A 17,034-nucleotide genomic window follows, 5' to 3' on the forward strand; every position below is an offset into this window, starting at 1 on the left:
CCAGGAGGGGGCGACTCCTCCGGTTGCATAAAGAAATCTGATTATCTAGAAGCCTTTGAATAATTGGCCCTACCTCTCACCTGATTAATTGTGTCAGGAATCATTTTCCTAACACTTTAATGGTCTCAGTTACTAGTTTCAGGATATTTCCATTTAGAATAAAATATCCAGAATATGTTTCTATGTGGGGATATCTTGTAATTGACATGTCACTATCATATGTACTGTCCTTCTTTCTCTGATGCACTAATCGCTCCTTACGTTTGGTCTCAAAAAACACAAGATGGCAGCAGTGTCAGAGCAGTAGTCCACAAACCAAGAGGTGACATTCTGGTGGCTACATCCATCTTTTATACACAGTCTGTGTTTCCAGGCTCTACAACATAATAAAGCCGCCTACAGTCAGCCAAAATTAGTCACATTTGTCATGAAAGCGCACAAAAATGCACCTGAAAAACTGTGACAGGCTTTTCTGTGAGTCACTTACACTGAGTTCAGGTGGTAACAAATATGATCTGACATGTCTGTGGGTGAGGACAAGTAGTTGTATTACATAAGGCAAAGATAAGCAGTCAATTACAGGAGACCAAAAACCACAGCAAGGATCACAAAACATGTCCCAGTGAAGCCAGCCTGACTAATGATAGTATTACACACTATCATTAGCTTTTCAAAACGAACCATTCCAACACTAGGTAGGAGAGGCGTTGGAACAGTAATCCCCAGTGCTTTTTCCAAGCTTCCCTCATTTGGTGGATCAATATTTTGGATTACAGTATCTGTCTTTGAAATGAGCCAAATAAGCCAGTGGGGTCACAACTAATTGGTAGTAAGCTGGATCTTCCATTGGTGCCCTGGGATATGTTGATAAAATGCTCATGCACACAAGGATTTGAATAAAATTACATACCACAGGGCTTGAAGACGTCTTCATATTTGTGTTCACTGACAGCTGAGAAGCGAGAAAAAGAACTAATGAAAAATGTCACCCAAAAGCCAGTTTAGGAATATTATCTGCTCAATATTTGTGAAAGATAAATGAGATTCCGTCTGTAGGAAGACATATATTTATAAAGCCTCTTAAATAAATAACTTTGGAAGCCAGACAGAAGGCGATTCATAATGCAGCATAATGCTGTTTATACCATTACTGATCGTGCCCTCTTTGGCCACTTTGTGTAATTTGTCTAAAGTGAAGAGACGCATCATGTTTGCAAATCAGTCCGGTGATGATGAGACTGGATTTTTTTAGTGATGTTTAGTGACCCTGCGGTGACTCGGACCGCTGCGACACCGGTTCCACTGTGGATAGCCGTCGTCATGGCAACCGGGAATCAGCATCCTCGGATACTGCGGCCTTGCTGCCGTCAGCTGTGCACCATTGTTCTTGTTTCATTCTCCCCCTCCCCTCTCTTCCTCTGCCTGACCCCCGCCTCGTGTTTCCACCCCGCCACAGCCTTCCTGCCTGGTCTCGTTTCTCCCACCCCTCTTGTATGTTCTGTTTCTCCGCAAACCTCACCTCGCCTATTGATCACCCTTCTCTCATTTGCATCCATCATTTCTGTACGTTTTCACCGTGCGTATTTTCACAAATTCCACGTGACCCGACGAGTCGGGATTGGATCCCGGGACAATAGAAGCTTACTCTCCGGTCGGTGATTCTTTGCTGTGTGATGTTAAAAGGATCAATTAGAGTCAACAGAGATCACCACTAAGCTAATGTTAGCTGGCCTGCCCACTCACTCACCCGCTCACTCAATCTTTCCAACTGTTGCTAATAGTATGCCCGACGGACATGACGGCTAAAACTGTTTGGATGTTACCAGAGCAACTGACTGTTCTATTTATAGATGTTAATAAAGTTAGATAGCGGTTGTCCTGTGTGGGAGCTCGCTTCGACAAAAGGGGAATGCTCTCAGTAAGTAAGCCCATTGACTGTGCTTGTGACAGAAAAGGATTTGTATTCTTTGCTAAGACTGGATTAAGACTACCATAGATCCCTCAACTTAAAGGGCTTCAACCTAACAACACGAGTCTAACCCTTCCTCCCTTGTTTCAGCCTTGATTCCAGTGTGATAGCCAAGCTTTTTTGCATTCATATCCACCATCAGTATTTCTTCAGCGCTTTAAATGCGTCTCCCGTCTCTTTTTTGCACTCTCTTTTCATTGCAGTTGACCTGACAAGTTTTGCAGAGGATACTGGGAGGAACCAATTTTTAAAATGCCCGTGGCAACATCCAGCTCTGACTCCGGTAAGTGTCTTGGTCTCACTGTGATGAGGGCATCTGAGTGTGTCAGTGTGCGAGAGAGAGAGAGAGAGAGAGATATCAGGAGAGAGAAGTGGGAGGAGAGACTGAACGGTTTGTGGTTATTCCCGCACTCAGGACATGTATCTCATCTCCAGAGTTCTAATGTGACTTAATGAGCTGGCTAATGGAGCGCTAAAACTCCAGTCTTAGATCAGTTATGCCCCGAAGGATTTGCTGTTGCATCCTTTGCAGACCTCGACTCGTGCACGCCGAAGCACCGAGTAGAACACGTGCACGGGCCTCCACACGGATGCACATTTATGACATTAATTTAGTCTTTCATTAGAGATTGACAACTGATTAGCAGTGACTGAAATACCAGGATATGGAAATCGTGTAATAATGATGTAATTGCCTTTAAAATGTTTGGCAACGATCAGAGTTACTTTTGATTTAAGAGTTTTTTTTTTTTAATCTAGTTTAACTTTTTTGAAATACGTGTTGATTTGTGGATGTGATTTTTAAAAAAATCATGGGGTCATTGTTTGTTATTTCCAGCCATGTATTTAACAAACTAGCTAGCATCATACCACGAAGACAAATCTTGACTCCGCACCACCATCTGCTCAGCTGTGATCTGTACTCTGCTACATGTGCTGCAGACTGAGCGTATTGTCAACACTAGCTGCTCTGCTGGACCGATGATGTGATAGCACTGTTTCTAAATGATCCCATGCTTCTTTTTCTGAGTTATGTTCTGTAAAAGAAACCTTTCACATCAGTGTGTATTAATAGCTTATTTGCCGTCACTGACTTATCAGTATATCAGTCGGGCTCTAAAGTGGTTTATAAAACTGATCCCAGGACAATAATTTGTGAATATCTTTGCTTAAGATAACAAAACCAAAACATTACATCCTGTGCTAATGTTTCTATGGAATTGCTGGAATCCAGGTTAAATTTGGCCTCTTGTTGGCAGAGCATCAAACTCAATTTTCACATTGATATCAAAGATAATATTTTTTGACAACATTCAAATTATATTTACTCATTTGAGTGCCAACAAAGGTGCCCACGTGAAACTGCAAACTGGCGCAAAGCCACGCTTCCATGTATTTCCTCTTCACTCAGAGCTGAGGACAGAGATACGAAGGGTTGAAAAGCCGTGACCGGATCTCTGGGAAATTATTCACAGAGGTTGTTTTTTTTAACGCAGAGCCAAATCAAGAACTCAAAGCTTTTTAGTATTTTATCGTGTAGTAATAAATTGTTGGAGTCAGCTGCCAGAAAGAAAGAGAAAAGCAGTTCCACGGAGAGTTAAAATGTGTGTGGGGTTTTTTTTTTTTGTAATGGGCTGTCAGTCAGTCTTGATTTGTACACTCGCCGAGGGCTGAGGCTGGGCGACTGGCATTTTTAGCAACACAGTAAATTGTTTCTCTAAACCAATTCGCATCTTTTTTTTCTTCTAAATTTAAAAAGCAGCAGGGATATTTTTTGCTCAGACTCGGAGAAGGGGTTAGAAAGGGGTCAGTTCTGATTTGAAAACAAGGAGATGTTTTTTCAACTCCTGTCACCAAAGTAGCTCAGATGTACATTTTTCTGAAGTTATGATCCGAAAGCTCGAACAGAAATCTCCTGGTGAGTGCAAAGCCGGCTGTGTTTGTTTAGTAGTAGAGCGCAATAACCAACATACAAGACATCACCTCTGTGACCACACCTCTTTCCTACAAGTCCACCTTCTGCTGCTCTTTCCCCCGGTTGACCCCCTGCAGGGAAGCCTTAAGAGAGAATCTTCCTGCCTCCCTATTGCCCTCCTCCTAGAGAAAGCATCATTCTTCCCTCCCTCTTTCGTCCCCACTCCCCCCCCTCCACCTCCTTTCTTTGCTCGTGCACCCAGCCCTCTCGCGTCTTCACTCATTCATGCGGAGGAGAAGCCGCTCGGCCAGGCATAGCTTATACACATTCACGTCAAGATCAGGTGGAGGGGGGACGAAAGAGCGAGGAGCTGCTTTGGCAGAAAGAGGAGGGAACCGGGGAGAGAGAGAGAGAGAGAGGTAGAGAGAGAGAGAGCTCTCTCAGACTGCCTCTGATACAGTACTGGGTGTGTTACTGTGCACTGTACTGAGGTGTTGTTCACCATGGCTGGCAGCCTGTTTGGAAGGCTGTCCCTGGAGGAGGGGGACTCAGCCAACTCCCTGGAGGGCCTGGATATCAAGCTGGGGGGAGAAGGTAAGAACAAAGGTCCCTTACCTGCTGGGTGTGTGAGGAATGTGGGATGAGTTTTTCTGGCTGTGTTGTTGCTGTTAGAAAAGATGCTATAGACAGAAGATAAAAAAAATCAATGATCGAAGCAATGTTATAATGAACCTTTCGCGGAGACCAGTTCCCTCGCGTGTTTGTTTGGCGTTTGAGGGCCAGTTGGTTGCTTTAAATTCGCATTGCACCTGCTCCTGATGTGCTGCCTGAAACCCTCCAGAGTGTGATGAAGATGAGCAGAGGCAGATTAGGACCCAGGGCAGCATGTGATGTCCAGGAATCTAAGGCTGCAGACTACAAAGACAGGAAAGGAGATGTAAAAATAGAGCTTCTCAATATAAGACATTCTAGTTTTCTTTTGTTTAACTGAGAAAGAGAAGCCTGATTGTCAGTTGGATGAGTAAAGAATGCAAAAAAACACAAGAAGTGATTACAAGAGCAGGACCCAGAGTGTATTTGTTGTACTAAATGTTAATGCCGGGATAATGTTTGCTCACACAGCATGGCGTGGGAAGTATATTCCATTCATAATTGATGGATCCCGTTAATATTAGATGGAGTTGCATATCTCACAATAATATGTAGCAAGTGTATGTCCGTGTATATTTCTCTCCATACGAGTGCTTTGACCCCTGCCTTGTTCCGTCAGTGTAAAAAAAACACTAGCAGATGCCAGGTGAAGGGATTGGAGTGAAAACAACTATTTTTTACGGTGTCATGTTAAATTAGTCAAGGTTAGAAGTGTAATCATCATTGCCGAGCAGTGTCACGCGTTGTACCGCCTTTGCAAGATATCCTCTGCTTCGTAATGTGGCTTGACAAGACGGCAGTGACAGCCGTAATGAATCATATTTTCTGTCAAAGCGCTCGCATCCTGTCTATCAGTTCAGAGTGCATGCATGTGTGTGTGTGTGTGTGTGTGAGAGAGTGAGAGGGAGTTAGAGACCTCCAGTGCATTGTACATTCATGGTGAGTAAGTACTGGGTCATTCATATGCAACAGTGTTCTGATCACAGACAGCACGCTTGGAAGTGTCAGACTCACAACCTTCAAATAACTCTCAGGCTCTCTCACTTTGGCTGCTCGGCCGGCACATACCTTACAAACCGTGGCCTCTCCTTTCCCCCCACTCTTCCTACTACCAGAGGAATATTCTGTGTGCCTACCGGACTAATGAAGCAGTGTTCAAACACAGATGATGGATCATTGAGTACAGTGTGTTGGTAGGATTAGACTGTCAAAGATAATCACTGGGTTTCAGGAGAATGGGACAATTTAATTCTGTTCTGGCTGAGGGTGTTCGATAATGTGGTGACACTGGCAATTATTTCATCCGTATCACACCCCGGTGATCTCGCTTTGCTCTTTTCATTAGCCGCTGCTGCTGCTGCTGCTGCGTGGAAAGCAGATGTACAGTCAAAGTCGAAATGTTTGCCTCCTCTCCGGCGAGTTCAGTCGATAAACTTGTTTGCTGCTAGTTTTCCCCCCCAAAAAAACTTTGGGTGAAATTATCTCCCATCAAAACTCTACTGCGGCCGCCGGGTGAGCTGTAATGGGAGCCGCCGTCCATTTGCAAAATGTCAACAAATATCACAAGTGTTGTCTCCAGTGGTGACCTTCATCCGGCTAATAAGGCGATTCTACCCGCATCCATATCATGCCAGCTGGGAACAAGCATCACCATGGTGATGGGGTGGCTTAAATGGCAGCTTTAAAGTCCCTCGTGTCGCTGATTGGTCGTCCGGGTTTCAGAGGGATGAGGTCAGGATAACAGCGGTTCCCCTGGAAGCGTTTCATTTAATGGGACCTTCATACATACTGTTACAGTGGTTAGAACACTTAAAACAAGGCAAAAAAATCAAGTACGATTAAAATGTTTTTGTCAGAGAATTCCCTGTTTGAGCCTCAAGCACTTTCTGGTCCGATCGCTTTCTTAGTCACTGTGGGCTCATTTTTAACTGCAATACAAAATCATGTACCTCATTGGAAACAGTAGAACTATAACGAGGAGTAGAGAGAACTCCATTTCTACAGATCTTTGATTATTTATTTTACAAAAGATGAAAACAACTAGTGATCACAGGTGCTACCAATACTGGAATAAATGCTGAGTCTGCATACTAGAGGTGTTTTACTATTTAGATTTTTAGTTTCTGTCCATCTGCATTGTCTGAACGCATCCTGCACTTCAGCCGAACCATCCCTGAGCTTTTGTTGTCTTGTTCTTGGTTGTAAATGGTTCGCTAGTGGCATCATAGTTACATTGAAGAGTGTAGATTTGTTTGTGTTTTATAGAATTGAATTACTTCAAACTAGTTTAAAATGAGACTATTTGAATCACTATATCACTACTTGAAGCTTAAATTTGGTTAAGTTGTCCAACAGCACATCACACACAAGAAGCTCACCAGAGAGTTGAAGATGCATCTATTATTTGTGTTTCTACAGCTTCCAGCTCTGATAAATGATGTAATTTTGGCATTTTTAAAAAATAATATGCCTTTGAAACCCACCAGATTTTGGAAGTTAGAAGAATAATTTACAATGAATTTTGCAGAAAGCTATGGTACAAAATAATATTCATGGAAACTGGATGTGAAATGTTTATTTTTCTTGTTTTAGTTTTTGGACAGCATTCGGTTGTAATGACAGACTTGTAGGACTTAAGAAACATCTGTATCTTATCTCATGAAGATCTGCTCGCAGCAGTAAAATAATCTTCCACTGGGGATTCTACTGGCAACAGCTGATCACGTTCTGGCTGCAACACGGAGCTGATTTGGGCGACTCGAGACAATGCTTGTGATTCCACCAGATGCTCCGCAGCGTGTTTCAGATGTACCTAGTCTGGAGTCGACACAGGGTCAGTTTTCAAAATAAAAAAAAGGCTGTGCGTACTCCTGATCATAAATCATTACTACATCATGAATAAAAGAAATGCCAAAGTGTTCCCTTCCTGCTTGCAAGAGGAAGAGATTTGTCTCTCATAACTGCACTTAACTGCTTTGCAGGCTGCAGCACAACAATAAACACAATTAAAACAAAAACACAGCAGTTGAGAAAAATTGACCAAATCAGGAAGTCAGCAAAATCCGACTTCTGAAAGGCTCCTGTTGGGGTATCAGTGTGTTCTATTTTATGTAGGAAGCCGGGAGAGAGAGTGAGAAGTTTTACCCGGAACACCCCCTGTAGTCAGATTTCCCACTTGGTGAGTTGGAAGAGCCTTAAAGTCCTCAAAACCCAAAATCACTGCTCAACACATGAGCAGAAGTGGAAGCTGTAGAAGTTTACTGTTTGTTAGCACTTCTCTCATATTTGTGTCTTATTAAATCAAACAGGCTTGTCCTCCTTCTATCTGTAGACATGCTGCTGTTGTGTCTGTATATTAACTGGTGTTTTTAACGATGACTAACTCGATGTTTTCCTTGAGACGACCATCATAACATAGTTGTACTGGAACATTGAAATCAGGTGTGACGTCCATCCAGGGGTTATAGTTTTTACCAAATCATTAGCGGTGGGTAGGGTTTCTGCTTCTTGTCAGCTTTCTGGACTAATTAAAGACCCCACACACACCCAAGATCCCCCCACATGGTTGATGTTGATTATTCTGGCTGATTAGATGCCCTCTGAAGACGGTGTGGGCAGGACTCACTTTAGCTGACTCACTCTCTCCCGTTAGCCTTATTTCACCTGTTAGGGCGGGAAAATTACACATTAATCATACTCACGCTGTGTTTACATCATATTGTTTCAACCATAATTACAAGGAACTGTGTCAGACACTGTTTGTGTCCGCCTCTGAGTTATAATTCTCCCATTGCTAATAATGTTTCCCATTAGCTGAAAAGAACTGAGTGTCAACAAACTTGACAGTTTATGCAGACATAATGTAGCTGCAGCATATTTATATACAGAGGCTGATGCTGTCACATAATTTCTAGCATACACACAAAAATTTACTATTATTATTTTTATATAATTTCATTAATATTTAGGAAAATCCCAGATGAAAAGTATCATAAAATAAATGAATAGAACCGGTCAAAACTGTAAATTACTTATGTTACAGATGTATAAATGTGCCATGTGATCAATGGTATTTTGTTGTTTGTCCTTTTACAAGGTGTGATTGTAAAATTACACTATTTTATCTGTTAAATTAGCAAAAAAATATAGTTATTTTACAAATATTTGCTAATATTGGATTAAAATTTTTTTTTAGTTTTAAAATGCTAAATTGTCATTTTTGCCGTTTTTTTTTTTTTTTTTTTTTAAATAGTACAGATAATATGTAGTAAAGTCACTGAATAAAGTATTAATTCACATGTTGGCTATAAAAGGAAGGAACAAAAATACGCCACATAACATACGGAACATGTCCACATAAAAAAATCTGTATTCTCACAAATTATCATGTATTTTGTGATATGTGACTGTAAAATAATATATATAATAATACATAATTTTACTATATGTAAAACATCTAAAATATGTATATTTTTATTTTTAATTTTTTAAATTTATTTTTACATTTATTTATTTTTTGGCCACTTTTGCGGTTTTGGACTGTTACAGTATTTCACCATTTTTAACATATTATTTCCAACAACCTTATTTCAGAGTTGTTGTTTTTTTTTGGTATATACTTTTTTTTTTTTACAGTGTACAGTAGCTTCACCCAACTTCAACCTGAGAGGAGAAGAGGCCGAAGCAACAGCAAGCGATACGCCTGCATGTTCTCATAAATAACACTGGCTTAGTTTCCCAGTTCTAAAAATTCATTTCAGGGCCTTGAAGTCCGACGCTTGGAACTGCCTGTTAATTTGCATCAGTCTAAAACTGCATTTGTGCAGATAAGAATTCAAATATTGCAGTTTTTTCCATCCATCCATCCATCAGGCAACCACGTATGCTCACTCTGTGGCCCATTTAGAATCACCAATCAACCTCCCTGCATGTCTTTAGACTCTGGAAAATTCCCCAGCCAGAACCCACAGCCTGGCTGCTGTGATGTTAGAGTGTTAACCGCTTCCCACTGTGCCGCCCATCCACTGTCAATAATTATACTGACCAGATGAGATATGTTTATTTGAAGACAAGCCTGTACAAGTAAAACACACACACATACACACACACACACACACACTGGCCACTCAAGTACGTTACACAATTGCCGTGCCCACACATGCTTCACTTCAACTCGTCATGATGAACCAGCTTGTCTTTTCAGGACGCTCCATGCGGCGGATGCAGACTTAATAATCCAGAGTTTAGCGCTGTTACACCGCAGCAGAGCTCTCATTTCATTTGGATTAGCTGTCTTCTGTACGCTCTGCGCTGTTGTCGGAATTTGTGGAGACTGATTACATTCTGCGAGTGCCTCAAGTTGGACAGACTCATGAATCCGGCAGCATAAGGACAAATTAATCATATACTTCAGTCATAAATGATTCATCAGTTCTGCTACACACCGCAGTGGAATATACTCCAATCCAATATCACTCTCCACCACTGTCTTAAACATTCATCTTTTGCAACCTGAGGGATTGATGGTAATCATATTTAGCCAGAGAGCCGGGAATACAATCAAATCCAAGAGCAACCTTAAAGTATTTAATAATGTATGTTGACGCCTAAGAGTTTCTTATTGTGCGGAGGTGACTTTTGCATTTTGAAACATTTCCAGGGTCATCCTCAACATGCTCTTTTTTTGTCATTTTAATAGAGTGACAGTGAAATACGGCTGCAATAACTTCTAACAGCGTTTCCAGGAAACAATGAGAATATCAATGAGTTTTTTTCAGGGACGACTGCTCAGAAGTCTGTCTGTGTTTTCCCAGGACAAAGCAGGTGTTATTACTGCACTGCAAAGTGAAACTAAACATTCGACTTATCCACTGAAAGCAGCCTGACTAATCACCACTAGGTATTCGCTGCGAATGACTTTCAGTGTCCTTTTAAAGTGGCTTTAGTGAGTTTTATGGCGTATTCCACACTGAAATAGTGAATGTTTTGTTCAGAATGTGTGTTCTTCAGCAAAATAGAATTCAAGACACACAGGTTTAGCTTTGCTGCACTTTCCCACAACAGAAGAAGTACGGGATGCAAAAGGAAAGTCTCTGCACCTGTTTGAAGTTGCATACACCGATTTTATTTAACTTTTTCCAAGCAGGGAAAAACACACGCACAGTAGTCATCAGTTAAAGAGTCCATGTTAGGCCCTCTCATAGCTTTATGCTTCAGTTTTTAGAGTCTACTAGAAGACGTTTACATGCTTTAATGTTCTAAAAACGGGCTGCAGGGTGGCGCAGTTGGTTAGCACTGTTGTCTCGCCGCAGGAAGGTTGCCAGTTCGCGTCCCGGAATCTTTCTGCGTGGAGTCTCCATGTTCTCCCCGTGCAGAGTGGGTTCTCTCCAGGTTCTCCGGCTTCCTTCCACAAAAACATGTTGAGGTTAATTGGTGATTCTAAATTGTCTGTAGGTGTGAATGTGAGTGTGCTTGGTTGTCTGTCTCTAAGTGTAGCCCTGTGATAGACTGGTGACCTGTCCAGGGTGTCCCCTGCCTTCACCCTAAGTCAGCTGGGATAGACTCCAGCCCCCCCATGACCCTAATGAGGATAAAGCGGTGTATAGATAATGGATGGATTGTTCTAAAAAGACATTATTTTTCTTATACTGTATAACGCTTTAGCATCTGTCTTTATGTCTCAAATGCTCAATTGTAGCTCCTGTCTTTGATTGGTCAGCTGATGAGTAGCTCTATAGGAAGCAGGTTCTCGTGAGGGAATACAATGCCTGTTAACAACAAAACAACCTTCACCCCCCCCTTGGAAGATTTCCCATTTTATTGCATGTCAACATTAAATCATGGTCAACATCAGTTTGCTCTTTTAACAAGAATTTACAAAAAAAAGAGACTAGTTTGTGTCACAGTGAAAACAGATTTCTGCAAAGTCATGTCAATAGATTAAAAACACAAAATGTAATTTAAGTTATCGTATAAGTTTCACCGCCTTTGTATCAGCGTATAGTAGATGTACCTTTGGGCGCCCTGGCAGCATTGAGGCTGTGTAGTCAGGTCTTTATCAGCCCAACACATCTGGACTGTGCAGTCTCTTCCATATCATCCACGGAAGCATTAACTCCTTCAGAGGAGTGATAGGTGTCTGGGTGGCTTCCCTCAATAATCTTCTTGCACAGTGACTCAGTTTTTGGCCTGATCCACACAGATGGAAGCATGCCACATTCCCTGTAATTTCTTAATCATGTGTTTAACTGTACGCTGAGGGTTGTTTTAGCTTGTCTTGTATCCATCCCCGGACTTATGCTTTTCAACAACCTTTTCACTGAGTCACTACGTTTTGTCTTCATGGTGTAGTTACAACCAGGAGGACTGATTCACCAGTGACTGGATCGTCCGGATACAGGTGTCTTTATACTACAATCACACATTTACTGCACTCAGATGATCTCTATTTTAATAACGATGTGCCTTCTAGCACCAATTGGCTTCCCCTGTGTTGAATAATGGGAGTCTCTTTAAAAGAGGTTTATTATACTTTAAATAATTTGACATTACTGTGTAACAATCTGTTTTCACTTTGACTTGAAAGAATAGTTTTTTGGAAATCGTAGTCGGAAAAAAAACAAAATTATATTAACATTAACAATACATATTAACAAGAATGAAAAGCAATAAAAGGGGAAACTTCCAAGGATGCTGAATGAGTTTCATAAGTGCTGTAATAGCAGCTGTAGGAAAGCTGCTCCGTCTATCTTTGTGGGCACGCCGCAAAGCAGGCGTTATGCAAACGTGCCACATGGTGATGTAAATAAGTAACGGATTCAAATTCAAAAGGGATTCAAGCAGGTAAGAAGTGTTTTCTGTGTGAGAGAAAGACTTTCTTTGGTGTGGGGTTTCAGCGCACAAACGACACACTAGAGCAAAGAGAGAAACCCACAATGCATAACGTGGGCTTTTTAACACACGATTTGCTAGAAAACGATCACAACACTCACTTAAACACTTGCCCATTACCTGCTGCTATTAGCGCCTCTTACTGTTATCCTTCTGGGGATGGAGCATTAACTCAATCTGCATTTTAAAGCAATTTGTTTATCAGTAGAAATTTCAGCAGAGCGGACCGTTTGGGATTGTTTTGGAAGAGGAGAGCTGTACTCCTCTGTGTTCAAGCCCCCGTGAGGATTCAACTCGGAGAAACAACAACACAACTGTATCTCCCACATCCTCCCCCCCTTTTACCTCCCTCGGCTCCTCGGTGCATCCTCTCTTCTGTGTTTCCCCAACCGCTGCTCCATAGCAACCGAACAACCTTCACTAAGTGCTGGCTAAGAGGTTCATGTACCCCGCTGCGCTCCAACCGCAAACAATAACAGCCCAGATTGTTTGGCTGCCGTCGTGACATTGAGTTTAATTGTGAGTCTCCTTGGAGGTGAACAGGCACTCGGATGAGACTTTAACAGACAAAAGCACCTTTAATTTGTTTTGCTCGTGATTACGCGTCCTCTGCTGTCAGCGTGGCGAGGAAGCTGTTATTCCAGTAATCTTTGTCGAGAGGTGATGCACGAATTCGCCGCGCTGTGTTATTACTGTCAATTTTAACCGGATGACACATTGCTGACTAAGTTGCTTTTCACATGATGTTTTTTTAAAATCTAAAATGGCTTCAACATTAAATGAATCGTCACTAACTTTTGATCGTTGCCTCTTGGGATCTTCTGATTATCTTTCCCTTCAGGAGTAGACTCTATAACATACATCGAGCCAGTTCTCCACACCTGAAGCCCCTTTTTTTCTGCACTTGAGCCTCCAACCTGCTAAATGCAAGTTCTCTAATGATATCAAGTTACAGCGTGCGCTATAGGCAATTTGGATTCAGTCAAGTGAAAAATGACTTTCTTCTGAGTTCTCACCTGTAAAGGCTCAGAGGATGAAAGAGTATATTATTATGCAAATGTCTACATGCAACTTTGGGACTGATATGAGTCATGAGCAGAAGAAAGATAAATACCGTGAGTCATGAAAAAAAAAAAGAAGCATCCTTGCTGTGTAGCTTTATGGGAAGTTTATGCAGGTTTATGCAAAGGGAGCATTGCTTTGACAGGAGCAGTGTACAAGATTAAATATTCGACCTGAATGTTAAAGAGGGAGTTATTTTTTTTAAAAAGTTGCAGAGAAGGGAGTGTTCGTCCGCCTGACATCCAGACCTCTTTTATTAACTTTTGACCTGCGTGGCCAATCCTCTGGTATATTTGCTCTGATACATGCCAAGAAAAATGAGGGAGGCAACCCTTCTTTTCCTATTTATGTGTACTTGCACAGAGAAGAAAGGCAGCGAGACCCGAGAAAGAGGACAAGTTGGATTTTTAATCATCTCTATGAATAATAGATGGACTCCAGTCCCACTCAACGCTGAAATGTGTATTATCCTCCAGACCTTTTCACACCTTCTCGCGGTTCCTCTGTGACGTCCAAACAGTGACAGCATTGCACCGTTTGCAAGTCGAAATGGTTTCTTGCTCCTGATGTTGTGAGTAACATCGGCATTTTTTTTATCAGGACTGTTGGGTTGGACGGAGGCTGCGGCGAAAAAAGCAAATGATTCCTGACGTGTAAATATATTAGGACAACCTGAGCATGTGGGAGAAAGTTAAATAAGAATCTAGAGCAGCGCTGAAAAAAAAAAGTGGGAATTCATAATGAGAAAAAGGAAGAAAAAAATAAACTCACGTCTAGGTGAAGCGGGGACGAGCTAACGTTGGGAAAAATGCCGATGTGGCAGTAACAATGGCGTACAGTTGCGGTGATTAAAGAGAATTATGCAGGACCTGTAAACCAAGCCTGCTGGTCTGATATTCTGTGCCAGGCAGAAATCTGGCAACTGTCCTGCTGGAGCAGAGCTGGTGTTAGAGGGAAAACAAGACTTCACTGCGGAAGACTTGCATAATTATTTATTTCATTTACTTATCAAATTATTGGTAAAGAGGGCGGATGGGCTGCATAATCATCGAGGTCCTCTTCCTCTGGCTTCTTGCCTTTGTTGTTTTTTTTTTCCCTGAGTAAAAACAAATATGTGGGTTCTTTCTTTGTGGCTGTTAGTGCATTGACATACTATAAGTGTGCATGTAAAACTCTTCCAGAAACAGTACAGAAGGAGGCCAAAAATAGTTCTGTGGCCATTCTTGAAATATCTGCAAACTCATTATTCCACTTCACAAAAAAAAGCCACCCACTGCTCTTCACAGAAATCATTTGGCAGCTTTCTCACAGACCTGAACTGAGCTCAGGAACACACACCTTGTGATGCAGCTGTGCTGATGAAACATTCATTCACATGTACGGCATCAATGGACGCGCTCTTATCGGGTTTTCCTCCCCAGTCTGTGTGTTCTGTCTGTCTGCTGCCTGTCGAAGCGCTGATATGAAATTTCAGAGCAGATAATGACGACATAATTATCTGTTTGTTGTGATCACTGCTGATTTGATAACAGAAAAAAAAAACATGATTAGTGTAACCTTGTTTATTTTGCCTAATATAATTAATGACCAGACCTTACCTCCGTATTGACAAGCATGCGGCAAATTAACTGAATCCTGAATCCAAAGTGGGGTCTGGCCGCTCCTGTCAGATTTTTACCTGCTGTCGACTCGTTTTTACTGCAATATAAAGTCCTGCACCTCTATGGAATCTGCACAACCATGACTGGAAGTAGAGGAAACTCAAACATGTCTTTTATGCAGCATAATAATGCCATAAATTACAGAAAAAGAAGAACGAAAGTTGACTTTCATTGGTGAATTGTTTTGGAATTAACATAAATAACATAGTTAAAGCGCCCACAGGTGTTACCAGCGCTGGAAAAATGTTGACTCTACATACGATAGATATTTTACGACTGATATTTTTCATACTTCATCGCTCTGTCAGGTGTAAACAAAACCTGCAGTTCAGCTCAGTTCTGCTACAAAGTCTCACCTTGTCTGAATTACTAATGGCTTCAGGAGTATGGATTCTTTTGGTTGAGTTTGGTTTGTCCACATGATTTATTTCTTGCAATTTTTTGAATGAGAAATTTAGAATAGAGTGATTTTGATAAAATATCAATTTGTTTTGCTTAGATTTAGATTTTTTCCCAATCACATGCCTTTTAAAACCCACCAGCAAGGTTCAGAGGTTAAAAGAAAAGCCAACATAAAGTTAGATAACAGGCTACAACGTGCTGCCAGAATAGCTTCAATGCATCTTGGATTAATTGTCAAATTCTCTTGATGTCTGCTGCAGGAATGAGCACCATTCTTCTAAAAGATATTCACTCATGTGGTGTTTTGATGCCAACAGGGCTACAAATGGATACAACCTCAGATGTACAAAAGCCAACCTAGGTCCAAGAATGTAGGCATTTTTTTTTTTTTAAATGGCTCAGAAACATCTGGAGTGCATTTGATAGAAGTAGCCGTCGTATCACTGGAAACATAACGCAGATTCCCATCAACTGGGAAAGAATCCCATTAAGGAGTTCCATAAAGGTCTGGCCAAATGTCTTTGCTAATCTCATGAAGTGTAAAACCAACCAGCCTGAAGACATGATAGGAGGCAAGAAACACCGACAGAGTGAATTTAAAAACAAACATTAACACCACTGCCATTGAATCCATACATTTCAGTGAATTACAAAGTCCATTTCAGACCAGTTATGAGACGGTTTAGCTCATTTTTAATCTCTTCCAGACCACTACACATCAAAACACACCAGTGGAGTGGAGACACTAGTGGTAGAGCAGGTTGACCTAAAAGCTCCCATAAATGTAATGTGAGTTGAGCTGTGGTGATGGTGAAGGACATACGATCCACATCATTCTTATAAAACCATTCAGCGACCCCTCATGGCCTATCTATGGAGACACTGTCATCCTCAATGACGTGTCTTCCATCAGAAATGTTTCATCATAGAATAAAGGTGATCATTTAGATCATCTCAGACCTGATCTACAGTGACTCAAGCCTCTAAAGGGACAACTGGACCATGGCAACAAAATGCCCCCAGCAGCATACAAAAACCTCCACATCCCATCAAGGGTTTTCCATTTCATTTCTCACTCGCTGCATAAGCTAATAACGGCATTAGAGTAACTTTACATACTGTTGAAATAATAACTGGTTCCCTGAAGCCCTTGACTTAATAAACTGGCTAACAGCCCAGTGGCATCATTTGTTCTCTCCTCTGTCAACCTCCCGTTCTGCTGACACAAACAGACCTGCTGCTCTTCATGTGCTGTTGGTTAAGTGCAGCTTCAGTATCAAAGTCCATGAAAATTCAGATAACTTTAAATTATGTAGCTAATTACGCTGAACTGTTATATGTAATTAGTGTTCACTTACTGTTCGCGCATAACAATTTGCTAAAATTCCCTAATTTGAATAATTACAATAATTACGTTTTCTTGATAGCATGTCTGCCACCGATATATTGAGCGTCCCTGCTTGAATTTGGTGATCAAAAGGATC

General features: G+C 41.4%; 1 protein-coding gene across 1 annotated transcript in view; it reads left to right on the forward strand.

Annotated features, from left to right (window-relative positions):
- Window positions 1-4,387: 4,387 nt before the first annotated feature.
- The window catches only part of mpp2b (MAGUK p55 scaffold protein 2b), a 36,215-nt gene continuing 23,568 nt past the window's right edge, over window positions 4,388-17,034 (forward strand). The window contains exon 1 of the mRNA XM_008289805.1: window positions 4,388-4,478. Coding sequence (XP_008288027.1) covers window positions 4,388-4,478 — 91 coding nt within the window. The remainder of the gene's footprint in view (window positions 4,479-17,034) is intronic.

Source organism: Stegastes partitus, unplaced genomic scaffold (genome assembly GCF_000690725.1).
Source record: "Stegastes partitus isolate 25-593 unplaced genomic scaffold, Stegastes_partitus-1.0.2 Scaffold637, whole genome shotgun sequence".
Classification (NCBI taxonomy): domain Eukaryota; kingdom Metazoa; phylum Chordata; class Actinopteri; family Pomacentridae; genus Stegastes; species Stegastes partitus.